Source organism: Podarcis bocagei (genome assembly GCF_964188305.1).
Source record: "Podarcis bocagei genome assembly, chromosome: 8".
NCBI lineage: Eukaryota > Metazoa > Chordata > Lepidosauria > Squamata > Lacertidae > Podarcis > Podarcis bocagei.
Window position 1 is genome coordinate 38,798,809 of NC_138133.1, and position 24,884 is coordinate 38,823,692.

At 39.6% G+C, this 24,884-nt stretch overlaps 1 protein-coding gene across 1 annotated transcript in view; it reads right to left on the reverse strand.

Annotated features, from left to right (window-relative positions):
* The window catches only part of DOK6 (docking protein 6), a 188,574-nt gene that overhangs the window by 20,386 nt on the left and 143,304 nt on the right, over nt 1-24,884 (reverse strand). The window contains exons 6-7 of the mRNA XM_081205656.1: nt 23,277-23,415; nt 13,607-13,724 (exon numbers count right to left, since the gene is read on the reverse strand). Coding sequence (XP_081061782.1) covers nt 13,607-13,724; nt 23,277-23,415 — 257 coding nt within the window. The remainder of the gene's footprint in view (nt 1-13,606; nt 13,725-23,276; nt 23,416-24,884) is intronic.

The following is a 24,884-nucleotide window of genomic DNA, read 5'->3' on the forward strand; positions in this document are numbered from 1 at the left end:
TATATATAAAAAATTAAAAAATTGTCTAGTGGCACCTTAGAGACCAACTAAGTTTGTTCTTGGTATAAGCTTTCGTGTGCATGAAGAAGTATCTGAAGAAATGTGCATGCACATGAAAGCTTATACCAAGAACAAACTTACTTGGTCTCTAAGGTGCCACTGGACAATTTTTTTTTATAAAAAAATTATATTTCTATTTTAAAGGTTTACTTTCCCTCTCCCAGGCAGCAGGCTGCCTCAGCTGGTAGTATTCTCCACTTCTGAATGGACTTTACAGTAGGGTTAACTTATGCTGACTTAATTTTGGGATTGCCTTGCCCATCAGAGTAGACCTATTGAAATCAATGGACATAAGTTAGTCATGACTGACTGTGATTTGGTAAGATGCCAAATGGATATATACTTTTCCAGATAAAACTGATACCGAAGTGAAATTGTTTTTTATTTGTCGAGATTTCTTTTGTTTTTGTTCCTGCTTCAGATGGTTTCAAAAATATGACCCGATCTTCCATTCAGGCCTTCTATTCTCTGAACTGTACTTATCTACCAGACAGTTAAAAATAGCTAGACTGTCCAACCCTAGGGTGAGTCATCCAACTGCATGCCACAGTTTTAGGCAGAAAACTTCATGCTAGTTTGAAAAGAGAGTTAACTGCCGTGGAGTCAAAGCCACAGTTATTCAGTTGTAAGTTTCACTGCATTTAATGGTATTTACCAGATCATAGAGGATTGCAGCTTTTAAATGTTGATTTGTTATTTGAAAGTAATTATATTTTCTTATTTAGCTGGCAAAGCTATTGCAACGTTAAAGATTCTTTATAATTGTCTGTGGAAATGACGAAAGAACAGCAAATCTGAAATGAAAATATTTGATCAAGGCAAAGCATTATGCAGACCTGTAATCTACCTAACTTCAAATGAATAACCTATCCAGTTATTACCATGGTTTTAAAATGTCCTCATCCAGCCCAAGCCCTTTGGGCATCACAAGTCTAAATGCATAAGCAAGAAATAACACATAGGGACACACACACTTCCACTATAAGATCTGTCTGCAAAATATATGATTATTTTGAATCAGTAAGTGAGCACTGTCCTCTCCTCCAACTGTGTGCTTTCATTTCTTCCAAATAGCTACTGTTGCTTTCAAAGTCCCCTCCCCCCCCCAACAGCTTGCAATACACAGTACCTCCAGTCCCCAGGACCTGGGAGCACTGAAATCATACAGCATTTATGATAGAAAGAAAGCTTTCAGCAGAAAATGCCTGATTTCTATGGCTAGTTAATTAATCTAAGGTAAGACAAAGTCCATGGAGTTTTCTTGGCAGGGATACTGGAGTGGCTTGCTGGTTCCTGCTCCAGGTGGATCACGTTTGGTCAAAACTCTCCACTATGACCTGTCCATCTTGGGTGGCCCTGCACGGCATAGCTCATAGCTTCTCTGAGTTATTCAAGCCCCTTCGCCACGGCAAGGCAGTGATCAGTGAAGGGGATCACTTTTTTTCTTAAAGAAATGGGAGTGCCTGATCACCTCATCTGTCTCCTGAGAAACCTCTATGTGGGACAAGAAGCTACAGTTAGAACTGGATATGGAACAACTGACTGGTTCAAAATTGGGAAAGGAGTACACCAAGGCTGTATATTGTCCCCCTGCTTATTTAACTTATATGCAGAATTCATCATGCGAAAGGCTGGGCTGGATGAATCCCAAGCCGGAATTAAGATCGCCGTAAGAAATATCAACAACCTCAGATATGCAGATGATACAACCTTGATGGCAGAAAGTGAGGAGGAATTAAAGAACCTTTTAATGAGGGTGAAAGAGGAGAGCGCAAAATATGGTCTGAAGCTCAACATCAAAAAACCCAAGATCATGGCCACTGGTCCCATCACCTCCTAGCAAATAGAAGGGGAAGAAATGGAGGCAGTGAGAGATTTTACTTTCTTGGGCTCCATGATCACTGCAGATGGCGACAGCAGTCACGAAATTAAAAGACGCCTGCTCCTTGGGAGAAAGGCGATGGCAAACCTAGAAAGCATCTTAAAAAGCAGAGACATCACATTGCCAACAAAGGTCCGTATTGTTAAAGCTATGGTTTTCCCAGTAGTGATGTATGGAAGTGAGAGAAGGCTGATCGTCGAAGAATTGATGCTTTTGAACTATGGTGCTGGAGGAGACTCTTGAGAGTCCCATGGACTGCAAGAAGATCAAACGTATCCATTCTGAAGGAAATCAGCCCTGAGTGCTCACTGGAAGGACAGATCGTGAAGCTGAGGCTCCAGTACTTTGGCCACCTCATGAGAAGAGAAGACTCCCTGGAAAAGACCCTGATGTTGGGAAAGATTGAGGGCACAAGAAGAAGGGGACGACAGAGGACGAGATGGTTGGACAGTGTTCTTGAAGCTACAAACATGAGTCTGACCAAACTGCAGGAGGCAGTGGAAGACAGAAGTGCCTGGCGTGCTCTGGTCCATGGGGTCACGAAGAGTCGGACACGACTAAATGACTAAACAACAACAAGAAGAAGACAAAGTCAGAAGCAGTCATTGGTAGCACAAGAGGAACAATGGACCAAGTACTTTTGTGTTCTGTCAACCTTGCATATGTTGCAAGGTGATATTCCCTTCTTATTAAATAAACGATGAAATGTATTGATTTATGTGCTTTTGTTTACTTGAATCCCTTTAAAAGTAGCAAAAGATGAAATATTTATAAAAGTAACGGAGCAAGAAAGTGTTTGTTTTATTCTGCATTCTTATTTTTAAAAACATTACACATGCTAAAGATTGCTGCTGGCAATAGGGATTGTTTCTCCCCAAGTCTAGCGCTGGTTTCTACAAATTTCAGGGGAGACAATGTATTTGATTTGATTTTATGTTATTTAATGGATTGCTGGCACACATGATATGTAACAATAGAAAATAGAATCCACAGAGTCCTGTTTTGTGGCTCATGTATGCTTATTGGTCCATTTGAAACCAATGGAGAACACTGTGGCCAATACCCAGTGCGCACTCTTGAGCTACACAGATTGTCTCTTACAGGCTCCAGCTGAGGAAATTTACAATCTCTCTCTAAGGCTCCTCATAAATTGCCAGCATGGTCATCACTTGGGCAAAATTTGGCTACCCTTTTGCTAAGCAGTTTGCTACTTCACACCTTTGAGAGCTATAATCAACTTGCATTGTAAAGCCAGCACAATAGGAACATTTCCCCCCTTCGTTTATGACTGAAACCTCAAAAATCTTGATGACTGGTTATAATTTTACAATACTCTGGGGCATGTTATATCACCTCATTTCAATTTTAATATTTTCAGGATGATGGAAGAGGTGCATGAAATAAAATAACACAGAACTGTTTAAAAGAAAAAGATTTACAAGGTGGAAACTAGAAACAAACAAGCATGAAACTATTTTAACTATGATCAGATACTTCTAATGTGTACAAAGCTTACAATTCATGCATACAACAGGCCGCCCATGCAGACCAGTATTACAGATACATTGCCTTTGCACAAACATTAGCCCATGTATCCAATGTCTCTGTCACTGAAGTCCACTGACTTGGAAGTTATTGCAGCCATTTTCTGCCCCTAATCACAATGTATGTGTTAAATGTGGTATTTACTAGCAGAATGCAAACATGAGAATGACAGCCCGAGTCCCAGCACCTGTTTTTCTACAATGCTTAGCATCCTATATACAAATAGCACTCTGTGAGAGTAGACTTGTACGAGGTGCCCACTTGGATAAAATATTTGGGGGTGAGGTAAGCCCCACCCCACACAATTGATCACATGATGTGGTGTATGCAAAACATTTCAGTGGGGATACCCATCAACTTTGGAGGAGGCCCAATCCCCTCAAATATTTTATTTCTCACAGACAGAGAAAAGTGAGATTCAAGAGGTAAAATACATAGGTAAAAGGTGGTTAGGCAAGTTGTTATATAGTTAAGTCAGTGATGATAGAATGTTGGGTTTAGGATATTAGAAACAAGATTTGCTTTTTTACTAAATAACTATTGTTTTCCATAAATATATGAATGTGTTCCACTCTGGGTGGATTATAGGAATAACATGTCTCACCCTACATGTTAGCTGTGAATACAGTGTTAACCATACAGAGGAAGTCTTTCTATTCCCTGAAACTCTACATGTTGTCAATACGTTATTCTTGAGAGGAAGATTAAGGGAACTCTGAACTCGGTAACTAGCCAAGTGAATTTCCTAGTGATTTCCAGAGCTGGCTTGTTGGGAAGCCCTGAAACATCACAACACTGGAAATATTTTTGGCATCTAGTAAATATGTCAGAGAAATGTACATTTTGTTTGTTTGCTTTCAATAGGTGCCTTATGATGAAGTTTAGGAAGTACCACTCGATGAGATTTTTATTGCTGTTTATTACTATTTATACACTGTTTGTAGATAGATGGTTGTTACAACTGGCCACCTATATCTTCTCCTGGAACAGGGTGCATACATGTGTTTGGGAGAGAAAGTGAACATTTCTACTAGCTGGAAAAGACAAGAGTTCTAATTTTCATTTCCGGCTGACTATATATGCATCAGTAAACTTAAGAGCTCCCAGTGTTGAAAAATTTCTTTCAGAGAGATAATGGTCCCCTGCTGCCTACGAATCTGAATATTATATTACTGACTTTTAATGCAACAGCATGTGCCAACTCTGTGGGTATTACCCAGACTGTAGCAAATAAATGCTTGGGGCAATTTCATGCTGGGTGACGATATTGGGAAAGGTACCATGAACAGTCAACCATTTCCACAGAGTTTTCCTGATGGTCTCAATAAGACTTTCTACTCAGCATCTATTGTGTAATTTTCTAAATCTCTGTTATTTATTAGCCTTTCACTAGAAGCAAATATAGCCATGTAAGGCAAACACATCCCAGTTTGCTGAAAAACCTTTCATATAGATGACCAGTAGTTTGAGAAGTACTGCTTTTATTTAAGAAAGAATCAAGTCCAGGAGTTCACATGAAGCACCCAGTTCACAACTAATGTTATCTGAATGGTCTGCAGCAATTTTCTGTTGTTCATAATATGTCTCCAGCTCAGGTATGTATGAACCAAAGCTCTGGCACAACAATCTCTCTCTGGATCTGGACCCATGTGTACATGGTGCAAGTCAGTTGATTTAATTTGTTCATGTTGGGGCCAATGAACATGCCATTTACGCTACCAGCTGGAAAGATCACAGCAGTGCAAAAAATGTATTTGAACTTTTTTGACCAGTCTTTTATTTGCATGACCATGGTAGTACAAAAACAAAACATGACCATCCTCAGTGTATCCATTTTACTAGCAATGTCCTTTTGAGTAATGTAATAAGTATTTATGAATTAATGAGTGGATCATCGTGTGATAATTAAGCGAACTGATTCAGGTTTGCTTAAAAAAAGTCAATACAGTTTTGTTTGTTTTTAAAGGATGCCTTGCTAAATACATTGGAAAGTGGAACACAGGCAAAACACAGCACTTCTGTTATGGTATGAAAAAAGAGAAATAAAAAGAAATGCATACGGAGGAGCATGCCTTACAGTGCTATTTCTCAAAACAAAATACTGCTCTGATGAATGGAGAATGAGACAGTTGACAAGACGGATGATAGATTTCCATTTCCTAACCTGAAACAGATCATTTCATCTAGGGCAAACCATCTGGGGCATCAAAAGCTGACTGAGGGATGACGCACCAAGTCTCTCTACAAATAAAAGCCTTGCAAAAACTGCTTAGGTGCTGATTAATTATATATTGGGCATCAGCAGTGGAAAAGGCCTACTAAACCCTGTATGATCCTGCAACATTTCCCCAGAAGCATTGTTGAAGAGGAAAAAAAGATGGTAGCCAATGGGCAGCCATAGCCCACTCCCAAATATCCCTGGGAATGAACTATCATCATGAACAAGAATACCTATGGCAAGAACATGGAACACCTAGATCTGACTGGTAGTGGCTCACCAGGATTTCAGACAGGGAACATTCTCAGTCCTTGCTGAGCTTTAGCTTTAGCTTTTGCTCATGGGATCAGAAATAAAAATGTTTCATTTATTTTCATTTTTATGGCAATATGGAAAAGCAGAAAACATGGTCAACTAGAGTCATACTTGGTGGGTTTCTATTTTACTTCTTATAGCAGGTACCACCTGTTGATATTATACTTGAAAATGTACCTTAGCATAAAACAAAAACAAGTACCTTTGTAAATTAAATTTATATGGAGTAGGAGAAATGCACGATGTTGTTAAGAATTAAACGAAGTATTTTTCTCTTAGGAAAGGAACCAGCCAAACAAACCAATAAAACATGAACAGAGTTAAACAAGATTTGATAAAAGGTAATCCAATGAAGATACGGTAGAATAACCTCACTTTTATAACAATTCATCTTTAAATAATGTACTCAACTGTATAGCTTGCAATGCACACATAAAAATTCAATTTTGCTTAAATGTGTCATTTATATCTCAGCTCAAACTTGAATAAATGCTCTGCTTCTCAAGACTTTGTGTCACCAAACCTGAGAAATAAGTACAACTATACTTGACAAATATGCTACCTATACTTGACAAATATGCTACCTCACCTACACTCCTAGGTCTTAATTAAATAAATTATAAACATAAAATAATGTTTTCCTAAATCATCCTTAAGCCAAAATACAATATCCTTGTGTGTGCCTTTTGTACTGATGCTGGTTTCCAGGTTACTTAACATATGATAAACAAGACTATAATGATGATGTTCTATTCCTCCGTTCAGAGAATATACTTCTCTCTTGCCCTAGAAATGGGATGGAGATGGAGAGGATGACCAGTTTATTCTGTTTCCTTTCTACTGAATGTGCAGATAAATCCAAGCCCCCTTTTGTGGTTTTTTTTTTGGGGGGGGGAGTTGGATTGGACATAGATACCTTCTTCCCAACTATTCAGGCTAATTCATTAGTGCATCATCATCCCCTTCCACCTGCCAAATGTGAGTGGTGTGGGGAGTGCCACAAGTGATATGCCCACTGGCAGCAACCATGGAAGGTCTTAAACAGGGCATTCTGGGGAGAGGGAAGGTCTAGCTGGCCTGAGATCTATTGGATCTGAACAAGGCTGGACTCTGGTTTCAAATTTCAGCAGCACCCTTTGCACAGCCAAAATTTGGCACCCCTGCCTCTCAGCTTCTTTCTGCTCAATTTACTGTGTCGTACTTGTGATGCCCTGCAGTGCCCCCTAGACCTGGTGCCCCCACTGCAGTGGAACCAGTCACACTGCCTAAATCTGCCTCTGATCTGAAGCTGGTCACACAACTGTTGTACAATGGCATTAGGCCCAGTTGCTGAACCATCTCCCAACTGGTGCAGCCATGCAAGGCAGGGTTGCTGATGTACCACTAGTGATAGCAGTGTGAGTGTGTGAAGTGGGAGTGGGAATCTAAGGAATCCTTTCTCGTTACTGTTGCTGAAAAGTATATTATATAACCTGTAAAGTCTCACTCTGCATTTCTGTATCTTACTGTCCTCTGGAATATGTGGAATAGCATTGCCAGACCATGTGAAGCAAAGAAAGACTTTATACAACACATTTTGATGTGCTGTCTTGTGACAATATTATGATAAGATACCAGGAACTGCATGTAAAAACCTAAAAACAAAAGTCTGCTGGACCACTAAGTCCAGAATCCTCTTGTTCACTAAGTGGCTAGAGAAACCCGAGGAGACCCCCCCCCCAAAAAAAAATAATAATCCTGTGAGGCAAGGGCATGAGATTGAGCAGCTGGAACTCACTCAGCATAGACTATTATGAAAGATGTATTCCCTAAACTTTCACTATGATTTGTCAAGACAAACCAGTTTCATGACTTAAGGCAGGCATAGGCAAACTCGGCCCTCCAGATGTTTTGGGACTACAACTCTCATCATCCCTGACCACTGTTGTAGTCCCAAAACATCTGGAGGGCCGAGTTTGCCTATGCCTGACTTAAGGTTTGGTGTTAACTTGTTTCAAAGAAATCATAGTTACAATCAAAGGTTCAAATGAAACGGCACGCTGTGCTCACCTAAGAGTAGAAACAAAAGTATCTGAAGCCTTCCTTCCAGGGAGAAGTGGGGTGGGGAAAAGAAAACATGTGCCCATCACAATGAACCATGGTATAGCATAATGCCCAAAAGCAACCATACTGAAACATTTTATATTGTTTCAGAGTCACAGTAGGATGAAGGAATAAATTTAGCAGTTTCTGTGAATATGAACACACAGTGGATATGCCAAAATGATGAATGCCCCTGCAATTCTGTTAACACACTTTAATTTGCAGAGAACTACAGATGCGCAAAGGAAATGCCCACAGGATTAGCCTACACGAGGACTGAACAGAATGACTCAGGCAAGTTTTTTAATGTTTTGTAACGGAATGCTTTTTTAAAAAATAAAGAAAAATCCAGTCATGATTTTGCAGCGAGTATTCATTCTGCTTTGTATTTTGTACTTGGGTGAAATCATTAACACCTTATATTTCATTTTATTCAACAATGAAACTTATATTAACACTAACATGCATTGGTAGCAGATTTCAAAATGATCAATTTCAGAAATAATTACAAAAATACAAGAAAAGGCCTTAGTAATGCAACTAACAGCTTGAAGAGCAGAAATTAAAAACTAAGGGTGTGATCCTAAACATAGATCCACAGGGATGAACAAGTAAGGATGTGGTGGATTTCTAGCTCAGCCAGCAGATTCCCAGCTCACCAAGGAGGTACTGATATATGTCCCCCAACCCTGGCTTAGCCAGAGATACACCAGTGTAACGCCCTCATCCTGTCTCAGCTAGAGCTAAGCCAGCTGAACAGATGTTGGCAGAACGTCATAGCATCAGCACTTAAGTAAATATGAGGCAACTAAATTGCCTGGTGGCACTGTTTGCATAAAAAACTTTAAGGCTGGACCTAAAGTATTAATTTCATTAAACATTTCTATTGATAAGTATCAGAGTAAAGGGTTTAAGCTGTACTCTAATCAATACAAATAGCATGAAGGAAATTTGGCTTGGATATCAGGTTTATACTTCTTCATGGCTATGAAGTACTTTATATTTATTTCTCCAAAGAAATCCATATTCTGTTTTATTTTTTCCATTCAAAACATTAAATTTTAGAGTCATTCATTAAGAAAATAGGGGCCAAAGCAGGCTATGGGTGGTAGTTTCCCTTACCCCCATCGACTTTGGCATTCTAAATGATTGCACTGCCATAGAAAGTCAACCAGATTTTAAACACAAAGGGGGAAATTGAATGGCTCTGACAAGTGAGTGGAAAAGCTAGCTAGCTAGGTAGCTATAGAGAAAGATTATTTCTGCTTATTACTACACTCATTTAAGAAAATAGCATGCAAGCTGGTTAATTATTATTCAAGTGCACCTCAATGATGCATTCAATGTTTGCAGGAAAACTCCTAAACCTGTCTAGAAAAGGCAAGTTAACAGATTCATCCATTGAAAAAAATGTATGCATGCCTATGTATTTCACTTATGCAAACATTTGGGCTGCATTTGAACAATTTCTTGTGCAGAAAAAAAGTTGCAATTACATGATTGATGTAACGGATAATAAAATATCTGGTGTTGGCACATACAAGTGGTGAGCTAGGCCTGTTAGTGTTTCTATGTCATTATGATATATTTATTCACTTCCTTGTGCCAAGACTCTTAAATCCTTTCATCATTAGTTTGAGCTTACACACGCACACACACAGTATGAAAGAGGATTTGTGTATTTTACAGATCAATGGGGCATAGTCCCAGGTAAATATATATATGATTGCAGCCTAAATTATTCATCTTGGCCAATTTTCAAACCAAGGAATCAGCATATCATTCCTCTTCACCAAATGGAAATATTGTTTTATTTCAAATGAGTTGCAGAGAAGAGAAAATGAAACAATTTTACTTGCCTTGATGCTCACATAGTGTGTTTACTTTAGGAGTCTGTTCTAAAAAAATGCAGCAGGTTACATGATCAGTTGAATTCATGGTATAAAACCACATGCTTTACCATATACATACATGCTGTCTTTTGAACAATTTCACAAGCTGGCCACCTGCTGAGGTTAATTTAAGGGAAAAATATTTTTCAAAGGGAAACAAACATCCTTTAAAAACAACACTACTACACTATCAAAAACAGTTAAGTACTCCTTTGGGCAACATAACCCATATGTCCTATATTTTCTGAAACCAGTGCCTGGTTTAAAAATTGACTGCATAAACATATCTTCAGCACATATATATATATATATATATATATGTAGGTTTTGGTGTCTTCGGGTGTCTTCCCGTGTAAGAGTTGGGGTGTCTAGGCGACGTTTCGACGAGGTCTCACTCGTCATCTTCAGGCTGGTGCTTTCGGCTTCTTGTTACTAGAACAGAGCAGGATCTCAGTGTTTGAGTTCCTATAAATACTGTTGAGGGGGTGTGGTGTATAGCCTCCAACGTTCTGGGCAGAGAGGAAGTTCCTAGGTTAATGTGCCTTTTCTTCTTTTGTTCATTAATTACTTGAGGGATATCTTGAGTGATTACTTGAGTGATATTCTGAGTACCACTTAGGAGGGTCATTAGGTGTGGATTAGTTGCTAAAGCTTTCGTGTCTTGACCTCTTGACCTTGTAAAGAGTTTTTCTGAGAAGATAGCTGTACTGCACTTAGTTGTGCTCTGGCTTGGCTTCGTGTATAGGGGCGAGCTGTGGTTTTGTGCCCTGTGCCAGCCAGATCTGTGTAGGGATTGCAGGGGGGTGCAGCATCCGGAGGTGCCACTATGGTTTGGCTACTGGATGGTGTCTGTAGTTTATCTGTGGAGAGGGTCTGGGTTTGGGTCTGGTGTGGTTGATTGGAGATGGCGTTCTGTGTGCCTCTGGTTCTGGTGTCGGTTTTTGTGGGGAGGGCTAATTTCCAGATGTCTGGCAGGCGGGACGTGTCGTCACGCTTGTTCATGTTGTGAGGGTGTTTCTCTATCTCGATGGCTTCCATGATTATTCTCTTGTGGTGATGTTCCATGTTAAAGAGCAATTTGGAATCTGCAAAATTAATTTCGTGTCCTGTTTCTTTCATGTGTTGGTAAAGAGAGGAAGTTTTTTCTTCTTTTTTGACGGCATTCTTGTGTTCTGCGATACGTGCATTTATTCGTCTGTTTGTTTGTCCAATGTACGTGGCTGGGCAGACTTTGCAGGGTATTTCATAGACCCCTTGGTTTTCTAACTGGATTTTATCTTTTGGGTTTCTGAGGATATTGGCTATTTTTTGGTTGGTGCAAAAGGCTGTTTTGATATTGTGTTTATGGAGGATTTTGCTAATTTTATCTGTAGTGCCCTTGATATAAGGAAGGAGGGCCATGCCATTGTTTTCTTCTGTGTCTTGGTTTTTGGGGGGTGTTTCTTTTTGGATTAGCTTCGTAACCCTGTTTTGCTGGTATCCGTTGGCGATTAACACATTTGAGAGATTCTGTAACTCAGTTGTCAAGTGGTCTTTGTCAGCCAGGCGTTCGGTTCTGGAGATGAGAGTCTTGGCTACGGAGTTTATTTGTGCAGGGTGGTGGTGTGATTGTGCATGTAAGTAGCGGTTGGTGTGTGTTTTTTTCCGGTAGATAGTGTGTCCTAGGGAGCCATCAGGTTTTTTGTAGATTAGGACGTCAAGGAAGGGAAGTTGGTTGTTGGCTTCTATTTCCATAGTGAATTGTATTTTGGGGTGTAGGCTGTTGAGATGTGTGAGGAAGCTATCTAGTTTTTCCTTCCCGTGTGGCCAAATTACAAAGGTGTCGTCAACATATCTGAGCCAAAGTTTGGGTTTGTGTTCTGACTTGTCTAAAGCATTGGTTTCAAAGTGTTCCATGTACAGATTTGCGATGACCGGTGAGAGGGGTGATCCCATAGGTGCTCCTTCTATCTGTTTGTATCTTTGTCCATTGTGGATGAAGTACGTGTTGGTTAGGCAGTGGTTGGTCAGGTCCAGGATGTATTCGGGGGGATTGTATTTGTTTTGAATGGCTGTCAAGGCTTCATTAATGGGCACTTCATTAATGTACGTTGTTATAGTTCATGTGAATTGAACAAAGAATGTGCATGAACAATAGTGATTTGCCTAGTCACATGAAAGCACACAGAATGTAAACAAACTGACTGATTAAATTGAGTATTTCATGAATTGCCAGTAACTGATCATAGTCTCCAAACTGTGTTGCAGAGTGGGTTTTTATCCAATGGTGTTGTTTTTTTAAATATATATATATTACATCCATGTATATTAACAGAGCCAAGTACTAAATTCTGTGTTGATATAACCAATTTGTGAAATTACATGGAAGCTATTATTCTATGAAAGGATTATCTGTGACATTCTCTTTATATCCTTGTGCAGATATAACACTCCTGAATATTTAGCAAACCATGGGATCATGCACTCCCTTCCTGATTCCTTTTTGGAGCACAGATTTCATCAACTGTTAAACGAATCACAACACTGTCATACAGGGCCAAAAGCTTAGGGAGAATTTGGAGACTGCTTTTTAAAAAATTCATCACAAATAAGTAATCATTCACAATGTGCATTTTTAAGCCAGGTTTGAGGACACTGAAGCCTGAGCTGTTCTACCATCAAATCAAATCACCACACCAGAAAGTCATGAACTTGTTATTACTGAAGGAATTATTGATGTTACTGTGTATATAGGGCACCCTTCTTTTGACGAGTTAACCATTTTAATTTAAATAAATCCAGGAAGCAACTGAGAGCAGATTACTGTCCAACCAACACAGTGGTGAATTCAAGATATTTCTTAATGACTTTTCAAGCATTCCTATGAAGAAGAGCCTCAGAGGATGATCTCTGGGCCTGGCTAGGCTCATATGGAGAGAAGCAATCCTTGAGGTATTGTGGCTACCACATGCCTCATTCCCAAAGAGTAGCAAGTAAACCTGGAAGAGTTAGCAGTGTTTCTTTTGCCTAGTTGTTTGCAGAAGACCATTCCCACCAGCATGGTTTCTTTATCAGTCAGAGAAAGTGTGCTTTCCAAATGTACAACTCCTGGACTAGCAATAGGCTTTTGTCAAAGATACATCTCCTGCATACAGAACACTCACCTTTCCTTCTATACTTGACAAGGCACTGCAGTAATTGCTTATTTATTTTTCACTGGGAAATGGCCAAAATGTATGGGGAATGTGCCAGTTTAAACAAAATCAAATCTTTTCTAACTGCAAATTGTTTCCTCTGAGAAATTCCATACAACACTTCCTCATTAGATACCGAGAAGTCACACATTATGGATATATTCCGTTTAAAAGCTGAACTGTCAAATTGACTTCTCAACCTATGCAAGATTTCTGGTAATAATATACACCATTAGAATAAGAAGGTGTGTGTTTTCTTTATTAAAAAAGTGGTGGGTGGGGAGGAAGCATATCTCACCACCCCTACTGAGTTTGATGACAAGCCTTAGTAATTGAAATGAAGAGAAAGCCGCCAGTGCAGATGAAAGCAATTTGCATGAGTTTTGCTCAATGTGAGAAAAGCTAATGGACATACCATTTTAATATTCAGGCATCTTACCTTGTAAACTGTAGATTTCTCCCACGCTGTTCTGCCTAGTGATATGATGCCAGTATGCACTACGAGGAAGCGAGATTGACTTGGGTAATGTCATAGGTTCAGTCAAACTGGTCTGGAGCTTGAAAGATGAATAAAATGTTATAAATTCTATTGCCCAATTCACATCAGTGTTACATGTTTCAAACCACTATAATCACACATAGTTGTGAATTAAGCATACTTTAGTACAGTTAACTACTTTTAATTGTGTACAGCAGTAATGAAGAGAATCCACTGAAACACAGGAGGAAAATACATTGAAATATATTTCAGATGAATCCGTATGAAGCTGCTTCCAAAATTGCAAGTGAAATCCTGAGTGGAAGTAAAACACTTTGACAACTCTTTTGCTGTCACAAGAAAAGAACTCCCCGCCCCCATCAGACTTGGTCAGATTTGGGAATAGGGCTGAACAGAACTGGGAACCAGCTGCTCTGAGAGGCAGTGTTCTGTGCAGAGTTCATGGGTTTGCAAGCAGCAATCTCATTAGAAGGTAATGATTCAGAAAAACAGCATTAATTCTCATGTGGCCCCTGTACTGCGGCTATTGTATAATGATTAAAGGACAACAGGGACATGTCAGAAAGGGACATGCAGTACAGCACACTCTGAACATCACAACAATGTGTTCCTTCCCTGCCTTCCCATGTCTGTCCACAGAAAATACTACATTAATGAGTATGGAATTGCTGAAAATTTAGAGATATTCTTGTTGATTTCCCTAGATGATATATTTATAATTACACAAATAATTTCCACAAACAACATACTCCAGAGTGATCCTGTTAGATTCCCATAAAATTACTAGTCTGGAGAAAACAATTTGTTTGTAGTTACAACTCTCTTGCATTACGATATCTAATGCAGCTCCATTCAACACTTCAGCAAAACTGTATGTTGCTTTTTTTAACATTTAACCCCCCTTTCCAAATTAAATTCTAACGATGTATTTATCAAAATGAAAAAAACAAAAAAACAACAACAACATTTCAGTTGTAATCTGAATGACCCTATTTCATTTGAGGCAGAATTCATCAGAAGTCAAGTCATCTCAGTCAAACCAGTTTCTGGATGAGGAATGAGGAATGAAATTAAATAAATCTGACCTGTTTTATTTCTGCATGCTGCTTTTCATTTACTATTTGAAACTGTGGTGTTTTAATATGTTCTACTGCATTTTTAACCCATTTTTAAAGCCATATTTGGAACTTGTTGAAGAGTGAGGTATACACCCATAAAACAAAGAAACAACTATGCTTACTCTGCTAGATCAGACTAAGGGTGAACCACCGCAGGTATAGGGTGGTATATAAATCCAATAAAACAACAACAGCAGCAACAACAACAATAGCAGCATAGCAGTCTCACCCTGCTGCCCCTTGCGAACTGGAATGCAGTGGCACACAGCCTCTGAACTTAAGACCTTTAAGCGGAACCTCATGTCTAAACGCCACTGGCAGATCTATCCTCCATGGGTTTTTCCAACTCTTAATTCTCTTTTAAACCTATCTCAGGCAGTGACCATTGGCACACTTTGTGGTCATTAATTCCATATGCATGCACTGGGTGAAGAAGTACTTTATTTTGTCTTAATTACAGACAATCAGCTTCAAGGAATGACCCACAGTTCTAACACAATGGGAGTGGAAGAAGACGTTTTCCTGATCTACAGTACTGGGATACAGTAGCTCAGTCATAAGACTCATAATCTAAGGGTTGTGGGTTTTGAGCCCCATGTTGGGCAGAAGATTCCTGCATTACAGGGTGTGGTCCCTTCCAGCTCTGCAATTCTATTGTTCTACATTATTGTCTTTTTCTTTCTCTGGAACTAAGAGTCCCAAACACTCCAGATATTCCACATAGGGAAGATGCACCAGCAGCAATCACTGCCATTTTGCTTGCCCTTTTCTTATGCTATTTATTCAGTTTCAATAATGATCTTTTTCTGAGATGAGTCCACCTCAAATCCACCCCCAATCTGCTCAACAGCTGATCTTGTGAACCTTATTTTTAAAAGAAGGCAGCATGTGTCCTAGGAGCAGCCTGGATGCAGACTTGAACTGGACCACTACTTTTGGTTCAAGCAACCCTGAAAAGTTTCCATTTCTTAAAAAAAGGTAAAGGTACCCCTGCCCGTATGGGCCAGTCTTGCCAGACTCTAGGGTTGTGCGCTCATCTCACTCTATAGGCCGGGAGCCAGCGCTGTCCGCAGACACTTCTGGGTCACGTGGCCAGCGTGACAAGCTGCATCTGGCGAGCCAGTGCAGCACACGGAACGCTGTTTACCTTCCCGCTGGTAAGCGGTCCCTATTTATCTACTTGCACCCGGAGGTGCTTTCGAACTGCTAGGTGGGCAGGCGCTGGGACCGAACGACGGGAGCTCACCCCGCCGCGGGGATTCGAACCGCCGACCATGCGGTCGGCAAGTCCTAGGCACTGAGGTTTTACCCACAGCGCCACCCGCGTCCCTTCCATTTCTTACATATGATAAAAATCCAAAAATAAAGTTTTGAAATATAAGTCGCCTCTTCATTTTTTAATATTGTATTTTCAGCAAGAAGAAAGATATGCAAACAAGCACAATACACCATTTCTGCCAATGGAAAAAAATGTATCTAATGATGCAGTTTTATGGGTATCAGTTTGTATTTCTTTATTGCAACATGTTTTCACATGGCTTACCTCACTTGCAAGTTTTTATTAGAGTCTGTATTGAGAGGACTGTAAAGTACAGGAGTACTGGGAGTGCAGCTCATGGATGCCCTTTGGGTTTCACTTCAAATGAGTAAAAAGTACCTCAACCTCCAGTGCGGCTTTTGAAGTTTTAAGAGCTGCATTTTTCTCTGGGAAAAAGGCTATTTGATCTCACACATTATCTAAATGTTATGTGAGATCAAAAGACCTTTTTCTAAGAAAGAAAAACAAAATCTTCTAAGAACCTTCAAAAGAAGCTGCGGAAGACTTTATCTTGAGAAAGAGGGAATTCTGTCTCAGAACCAGATCTGACCAGCAACAATTCCCTGCCCTATTAAGTTAGCCTAGACTAGTTACACGTATTTACACAATGGGTTTTGGTTTACACACAAAAACATAACAGCACGGTACTGGACAGGAAATGCTGGAACTAATGCTTGAGTTGTTACTTTTTGTTTTGGTGTAGTTATGCTGTCAGATACACTGTTGCTGTGGCATACTTCTGACAACATGAGTTGTGGAAGAATGCCATTGTACATTAAGATCTAGACACAATATATATATATGGAAGAGCTTGCATATGGCCTGGAATGTGTCTGCCTAAATGCCTCAGTTGCCTCTCACAAACACATGTAGACTAGAAATACACCTGAAACAAGGCTAGAGTTCAACTGTAGAAATATTGGAATAAAAATGGTTTCTTAACAGTCAAACAAACAAACAAATCAAAAGTGAGCATATTGAGCTTTCCTAGGCATTGGTTCATTTATTTCCAATCCTTTGTGTCTAATGAGTGCTAGTGAAATTTATTGCAATCTTTTGCTGCTGCATTTTTATAACTGCATTTTATAACATCTAGGCATATCTGCCTATTTCTTCAGCTTGCACCATTTATATGAAATGAAATGACAGATTCATGTTGTCTTAAAAAGTAGCCCAGTACTGCAGTTGTGTCAGCCAAATATATTTCACCATGGCCTAATCCAAACCTGAATTCAACCTCAGGAAGATATACTTCTCCATTCCCCTTTCCCATATGGAAAGTGATTGTCATGGCTCTAAATATTATTCAAGCACAACATTGATGACTTTGATAAATACTCCCTCTGCCCTTGTCACCTGCCATCCCCTTCCTCCTAACCTTATGCACACAAACTCCAACTCTCTTATATATAGCATTCTGAGATAGTTGTATGCTGTTGTTAAGATATACTGGAAAACATGGTAGTTCTATAAAACCTTCATTAGCCAGTGATCCTTGTACTTGTCAGTTATGAAAACATGGAAGGCATTAGATAAAGTAGGGAAGAGAGATATTTCCTCTCTCATCCTATCACTGCTGCTACCACTAGAGCAAAAATGGACAAAAAGGCAGGGCAGAATAGAAGCTTTGTGAGAAATTCTGTGCTTTTTCTGCTTCTCCCACTGCTTCCCCCCAGGGAAATCAGAGCAAATGCCAGTTAGGTTCCAATTGACATTCTGCTCCAATTTCCCTGGGGGAAAGAGTGGGTTTTCCTGGGTAAAGTGGTGTGACAAGTGGAAAACTGCTCAGATCCATGCTTTCTAGGCATGGGACAAGTGGAAGAGTGGGCGAGCCCTCAGGGAGTGGATGTGTGAGGCGGTATTGCATTTGAAAGATTGAGTTTGGCAGAAAGTTCAGTTTTGAAAGTCTTATTCTAAGCCTGAGCAGGGGGTGTTTGGCAATCACTGATTCAAACCCTGGTTTAGACAGGAGTCATGATTAGCATCAGTGCAGAAAGAACTTAGTTATTCAGAGAAGGAAACCAGAAAACCCATGCCACAGAAAAAGGGAAGATAAAAGTCACTTTCGATCCTTCATTTGCATAACTATCTACCGTATCCCCCTGCTGGCCCAGGGTGAGAACTTCAGTACATAACACTATGTACCTGACAGATTCCACTGACTTGTACCTGGTCACAGAAATAATGTTTGCACATTGGACTTTGACTGTCTTTAGTTCAATGAAGTGCATCTTCAATATTCTGGACATAGGTTCCATGAGCTTTATGAAGAAATCCTGATTAATTGAATGGCGCTTTAATGCATTCTGCTGTTTTTATTGTAATGGGGGAAAAGTTTTCTGTCTGGGCAAGTGACAGTTGGTTTAACTGTCACTGAGGGACCTTAACTGAGAGCTGAGGTGGGGTTGGAGATTGGACTCTCAGTATGCAAAAGGAGAATAGAAAATATGCATATGTGGTTGCAAGTTTAGAATATTCAGTTAGACACTGTGGTTGGCTGAGGCTGAACTAGAGGTGCCAGAACGGAACATATAGTTGAGTGCTGGTCGACCAGGAGTCAGTCCATGCTTGTTAGGGAGTCTATGTTGGTTGGTGCTTAGTGCTCATGGCGGATAGTCACAAGAAGACGACAGGAGAAGAAGAGGATCTGAAAAGAATGCAGGGTGGCTTGGTGGCCAGTTCAGGTTAAAGAGACAAAGGGAAAACCTTTGTATAAGCACCAAGGGACAAGAAGTGAGAGGCAGTTTGAAATGTGAGGCTCTGATGTCTGGAAGGAGAACCAGATGTATATTCTAACAAAATCAGGCCTGCACTTCAATAGGTTAGTAAGGGTTGAAACTTCAAAAAGAGTCCTTGTTGAGGCCTAATTGGAGTGGAGCAAATAAGGTCATCTGGCAAAAGAGTTTTAATAGATTAACGAACTGCTTCTGAAAAACTGTCTTAGTAAAATAAATTCTATTTAAAGTGACAGTATCATGTTAATTAATTGTATACTTTTAAAGAAACAGTACTATATTAAAGAAACTACATAAGCTTGGGAGTGGAAGTTGGCAAAATGAGTTAGAAATACCTGCCTTCCCTTGCCATGGCTTTTAATAATGGATACACCATATTATTGCCCTAAATTTTACACCTACATGGTGAAATAATTAAGTCCTTTTCAGTGCATAGATGTTAGGCTAGTATATGCTTCTTAAAAGGAACATTGCTCGTTTTTTAATTTTACAATCCTTATAACAGTGTCATTGTGCCATTCTGTTTCAGAATAAAAGATGTACCTGGAACCATGGAGAGAACCACTTCACACATGTTTTCTTTCTCACAAATTATGTAGTACACATAGACAAGAGTTGGGCATTTATGGAGAACATTGCAGAAATTATCTGATAGCAGATTTTACAGGGGGAAAACAGCAGGCTTCCTTTCAAACCTAACATTACTACAATTTCTGGTATTATTCCACACAACAGGAACAAAGCCAGTTACAAAGAAGACAACTATGAGGAAAAGGAAGAGATAGAGAGAGAAGTTAAGAGCTCATGCTATCTTGTCAATGTGATTCCATCTGAATTACAAACTGCGCAATGGGACTGCCCTCTCAGCCACTCCATCTCATTGGAAACTTGCCCTTTGGCCACTTATATGGAAATGGATTCTGACAGTGTGAATGCTTGCTGGAACAAACATCTTTCATTACAAGCCAGTCATGAAGTTAACTGAGGAGATACAAACATAAAAGTTGCAGTATGGGGTGACAGTGACAAATATTCACTCCCCATATAATCTATTCTTCTCTTACAACGGACTTGTTTATTTTGTTGGTCTACTTAAACAGGACAATCCAATGCATGTCTTTTCAGCCCCATTGAGTTCAATGTACCTGATTCCCAGAGTATAGGATTGTAGTCTAAATATCCAGGGCTTCATATATATATTTTTTTTGGGGGGGGGGAATTGAGCATGTTCAGAGAGCATTATTGAGCATGTTCAGAGAGCATTAACTCTAGTCAGCTTCAAATCTTCAAAGAGAAGGAGAAAGGGCTTCAAGGCAGGCCTATGTTTCCTGAAAATATAATCACCTCAGCCCAGTGCTTTCCCTAGTGGCTCCTTCAGTTTTTATCACATCAGGAGGAAGCCTTAGGTCAGAAATAGGGAACACAGAACAAGTGTGTTCCATGCAGCTTTCTACTGTAGCACAAAAGACACTTTTGCATTGCCTGAAACCCTCACTAAGGATCTCAGCCTCCATTTAAAATAAATTAATCTGCAGTTCATGTAATTGGGATAGGAAACCTAAAGACAAGACACTAAAACATCAGATGAGCTAACAAACCAGAGAATAGATTGTCTGCACTCCCAATTGCTCGACTCAACTGTCATTTAAATAAATAAATAAAAATTATTCACCAAATTACACAAAAAGTGACAACTGAAGATAAAGATAAACATAGGAAATAAAAAAACCCATATACTGTTGATAAATAAATACCGAGTATAATTGGGCCACAACTATGGCCCTGGTTCAAAGATAAAACAAATGAATTGCATTCTGCCATTATAACCCAAAGGGACGCACGTGGCGCTGTGGGTAAAACCTCAGCGCCTAGGACTTGCCGATCATATGGTCGGCAGTTCGAATCCCCACGGCGGGGTGCGCTCCCGTCGTTCGGTCCCAGCGCCTGCCAACCTAGCAGTTTGAACGCACCCTCAGGTGCAAGTAGATAAATAGGGACCGCTTACCAGCAGGAAGGTAAACAGCGTTCCGTGTGCTGCGCTGGCTTGCCAGATGCAGCTTGTCACGCTGGCCACATGACCCGGAAGTGTCTGCGGACTGTGCTGGCTCCCAGCCTATAGAGTGAGATGAGCGCACAACCCTAGAGTCTGGCAAGACTGGCCCGTACAGGCAGGGGTACCTTTACCTTTACCTTTATTATAACCCAAAATCCTAGGGTGAAGAAGGTTTATCTTTAATGTCAGATTGTTTAGAATTCCATTTACTTATAAACCACCTCCATGCTTTTCTAAACTTGCTAGCCTTTCTTTACATAGATGTAACATGTAATTTTATTCATAATACTGAGATTCCATACGTTTAAAAAGAACATTATTTCAGTCCTGGTGCATCCTAGGTTTTCCCACAATTAATGTGAATATCCTTACAAATATGAACAAGACAAGTTACTAATGTTAAGTTTGAGTTGTTGGGATATCTAACCCACAGGAAAAGGACTCAAGGTACGATAAAACACTTCATCCATTTTAAACTAAAAACAGAGTACAGTGGTACCTCAGTTTACGAATTTAATCCATTCAAGAAATCCGTTCTTAAACTGAAACCATTCTTAAACCGAGGTGTGCTCTCCCTAATGAGGCCTCTGGCCGCCGGTGCCCTTCCATTGTTTGGATTTCATTCTTAGACCGAGGTAAAGGTTTTGCGGAGTTCATAAACTGAATCATTCGTAAACAGGACTGTTCTTAAACCGAGGTACCACTGTATATATGATCAAAGCTGTACCACCCCCACCATTTCACCAACTGTCAAAAGAAAAACACATCATCTGTGGCTTGGAATCCATTACAAACCTTCACATTTTGTATTAAAAATAGCACTATCTGGATGTGAGTTTCTTTCATACAATTCATATCACATGAGAGAGATTAAGGATAATCATGCTAGACTCTGCTCTCTGTCACATCAGCATCCCACTCCTGCTGCCTATCATATGTTGGAGATTAGCATCTGCAGTAGGGAGCCTGTTCACCTTACATAGTCTTTGCACAAGATTTAGAACTGCAAATCCTGTGTGTGTGTGGTGGGCTGTCTATGTGAATACAAGAGGCCCTCAATGCACACATTTGCCCTCCAATAAAAGGTGGGTCGTAGGTATGGACAAACGCTGAAGATGCAAATGCTAACTTGAACTACATGACTCAGTAGGTTTCTAGAGTGCCCGTACTTCATCCTTTCAGAGCATATTTTCCAACATTGTGGAGTTCAGAAATATATTAAAGCTCAGCTAAAAGCAGGCAAGTGTAGATCTTTAAAGGTGCTGGGCAAAACATTTTACTTGAAACAGAACTCTTCTGGTGAGAAGAGTTAAATATTGTAAGTAAGTGAACTTGAAATCAGTGTTTGAGATATATTATCCTTCTATCACGGTCCTTTTAAATAATATCCTAAAATGAAAAAGGAAAACTAAAATAAATCAAATGTATTGAGAATATTGACTGTCCCCTAAATGGGCTCTTCCTTTGAACATCTTGTTGCCTAAAAATTAATGCACTCAGTTCAAGTTAGTGGGAAGGAAAATGCCTGTGTGAGTCAACCATAGAAACATTGCATGTTCTCAATTTGCTGCAAGGCTGCCTGTTGCACAAAAGAAAGTGGCCTAAGCAAAGGACAAAGTGATTTGGAATGCTATGATGGAAATTCTTCATAACTTCAAAGTTTTCCCCATAATAATATGCTCTCAAAATGTATTTTTTTAAAAAAATGAATAAAAACCAGAGTTTGTTCATGTGTATATTAACAGTCAAATATTTACGTTGCTAAACAAGGTAAGTTTTTTTAAAAAGGGGGGTGAAGATTGTCTTGTGGCACCTAGGCAAATGTAGTCTTCTGACCACTGTACGATGACATTTATTAACCTTTATGATGCCTTTATAATAAGCTTCATTGGTTTTGCTTCTTTAAAGACAGGCCTGATCTATCAAACAGAAGAGCATATACTGGAATTCTTGAGAGCAAATATTGTTCATGGCATAACATCACTGGCCATGCTCCAGAAAAGAGCACATCTTGTTCCTTTAAAAAAAGATCATGCCACAATCCAACTACTATTTAAACTTGGGAAGCTTCAAAAGCAGCTTGCAATGTGGCATGGTTAATGTTTAGCATTAGGGAAAAGAGGATGTATAAAGGCATACACACATGGACACCACATTCAGAAAAAAAACACCTTGATGGGTGTTCCATCTACCTATCAGAGCTAACTCCATGAGGGAACATATAACCTAAAATAACTAATGTCATAATCCATTTTTCAGTATCATGTTAATGTATCTATGGGTATTAAGTTTCTTAAAGAAGTCTGATTTTGTTTTTATTAATTTCACAATTATTCCCTTCCTAATGCAGCAAATGCCTTTTGCAATATTGGAGTGAGATCCTTACCCGTGCTTTTTGTTCCATCTCCATCATCAATCTTTCATGTTGTTCAGCTATTGCCAGCGTTGCAGAATGGACTTTCTGATAGATCATCTCGCCTTCCCTTGTTTGAAAGGTGAACAGCCCTTCTCCTGTGTCGCACATCCTAGAAAAAGTTCTAAATTAATTAATTTATTTTATAACGCCTTGATAAAATAAACATGTATAGTTGGGTTCTTCTGGTATTCATATTGCTAATGAATTATTATGGCAATGGGTCACAGTATTATTCTGTCAATAGACCAATGGATTTCTAATGACATAGGCAAAATTTAGTCTTGACATTAAAGCTGCTTTGAGAACATTAAATCCATGCATTTAACTTGTGCACATTCGGCTTTACATGTGTGGCAAAAATAAAGATAAAAAATTAAAAGGGGCAGAAAAATAAAGTCTGTGGTCTTTATGTCACCCTCAAAGAGACAACACCCTGTGGTCTTTCCTTTTTGGTGGCAACCTTGCTGAAGGTGTGCCTGCTGCCCAAGGCAGCATTCCTGTTATGTTCCTGGCCAAGGAAGATGATACAGTTAGGCAGGGGCTGATGATAACCCTACAAGGAGGCAGCAGAGTCACTGTAAAAGGCCACAGAGTATGGGCAAACATATGTCAGAGTTCATCTCTTTATTTGTCTGGGTTGATGTCTGTTCTCGCTCTCCCACTGGCGGTCTGATGCTGGAACTAGTTCTTTAAGGTTCAGGCATCCACCATTTTATGCGCTGGCCAACAAAAATGATGCTATCAGCTACAGATTGCTGTAAAACTGTTGAGTCAGGTGGGCAGTCCAGGATAACAATTTCAAACATCAGAATTATCTGTCTTTTGCCTGGAAGAGTTTGCATATTTTTTAAAAAAGGAGATCAAGTTCTACTTCCAGCCTACTTTCACTTGCTTTTCATATTGAATTTCAGCTTCTCCCATGAGCAGAGACCAGATCATTCACCCCACTCAGTTTCAGAGTGACCAGCTTCCTATATTACCATATTTATAGAACAGGGATGGCACATGTGCCAGATTGTTGGCCCCTGTATATATATATATATTTTAAAATGCAATTGGCTCATTCACTTGAGTCAAGGAAGGAATGAATGAATAGAAAATGGTAGCTGCCACAGTGACTGTGAAAAGTGCATTTGAAGATTGCTGTCTGTAAGTGCAACTGTGTTTGGACAATCATACCTTATCTTAGTCAACCCATATACGCATCCGACATTTGCCCATGTACACTGCCTGTCCCTTCCTCTGTTCATGCTAACCATGATTAAACTGGAAAAACTCTAATTACTCATAGTTTGGGTAAGATTTAAGTTGCCACAAAAACTCAGGTTAGCATAGATTTAGCAGAGGGAAGCTTTGTGGCCCCAGTCCATTTGCCTGCATGTTCTCCATTGGCATGTGAAAGAATTTTCCAAGTCCCATTATGTCATCAAGCACCCAAAATAAAAAAGTTCCAGTTGGAATTTTCCCACTTACACTGTTGTGGAAATACAATTATACCAGTGCTATACGGCTACAATGATAGGAAAAAAGCCAGGAGCTATACAAGGAAAACAATTTTCAAAAAACAAACAAAAAAAA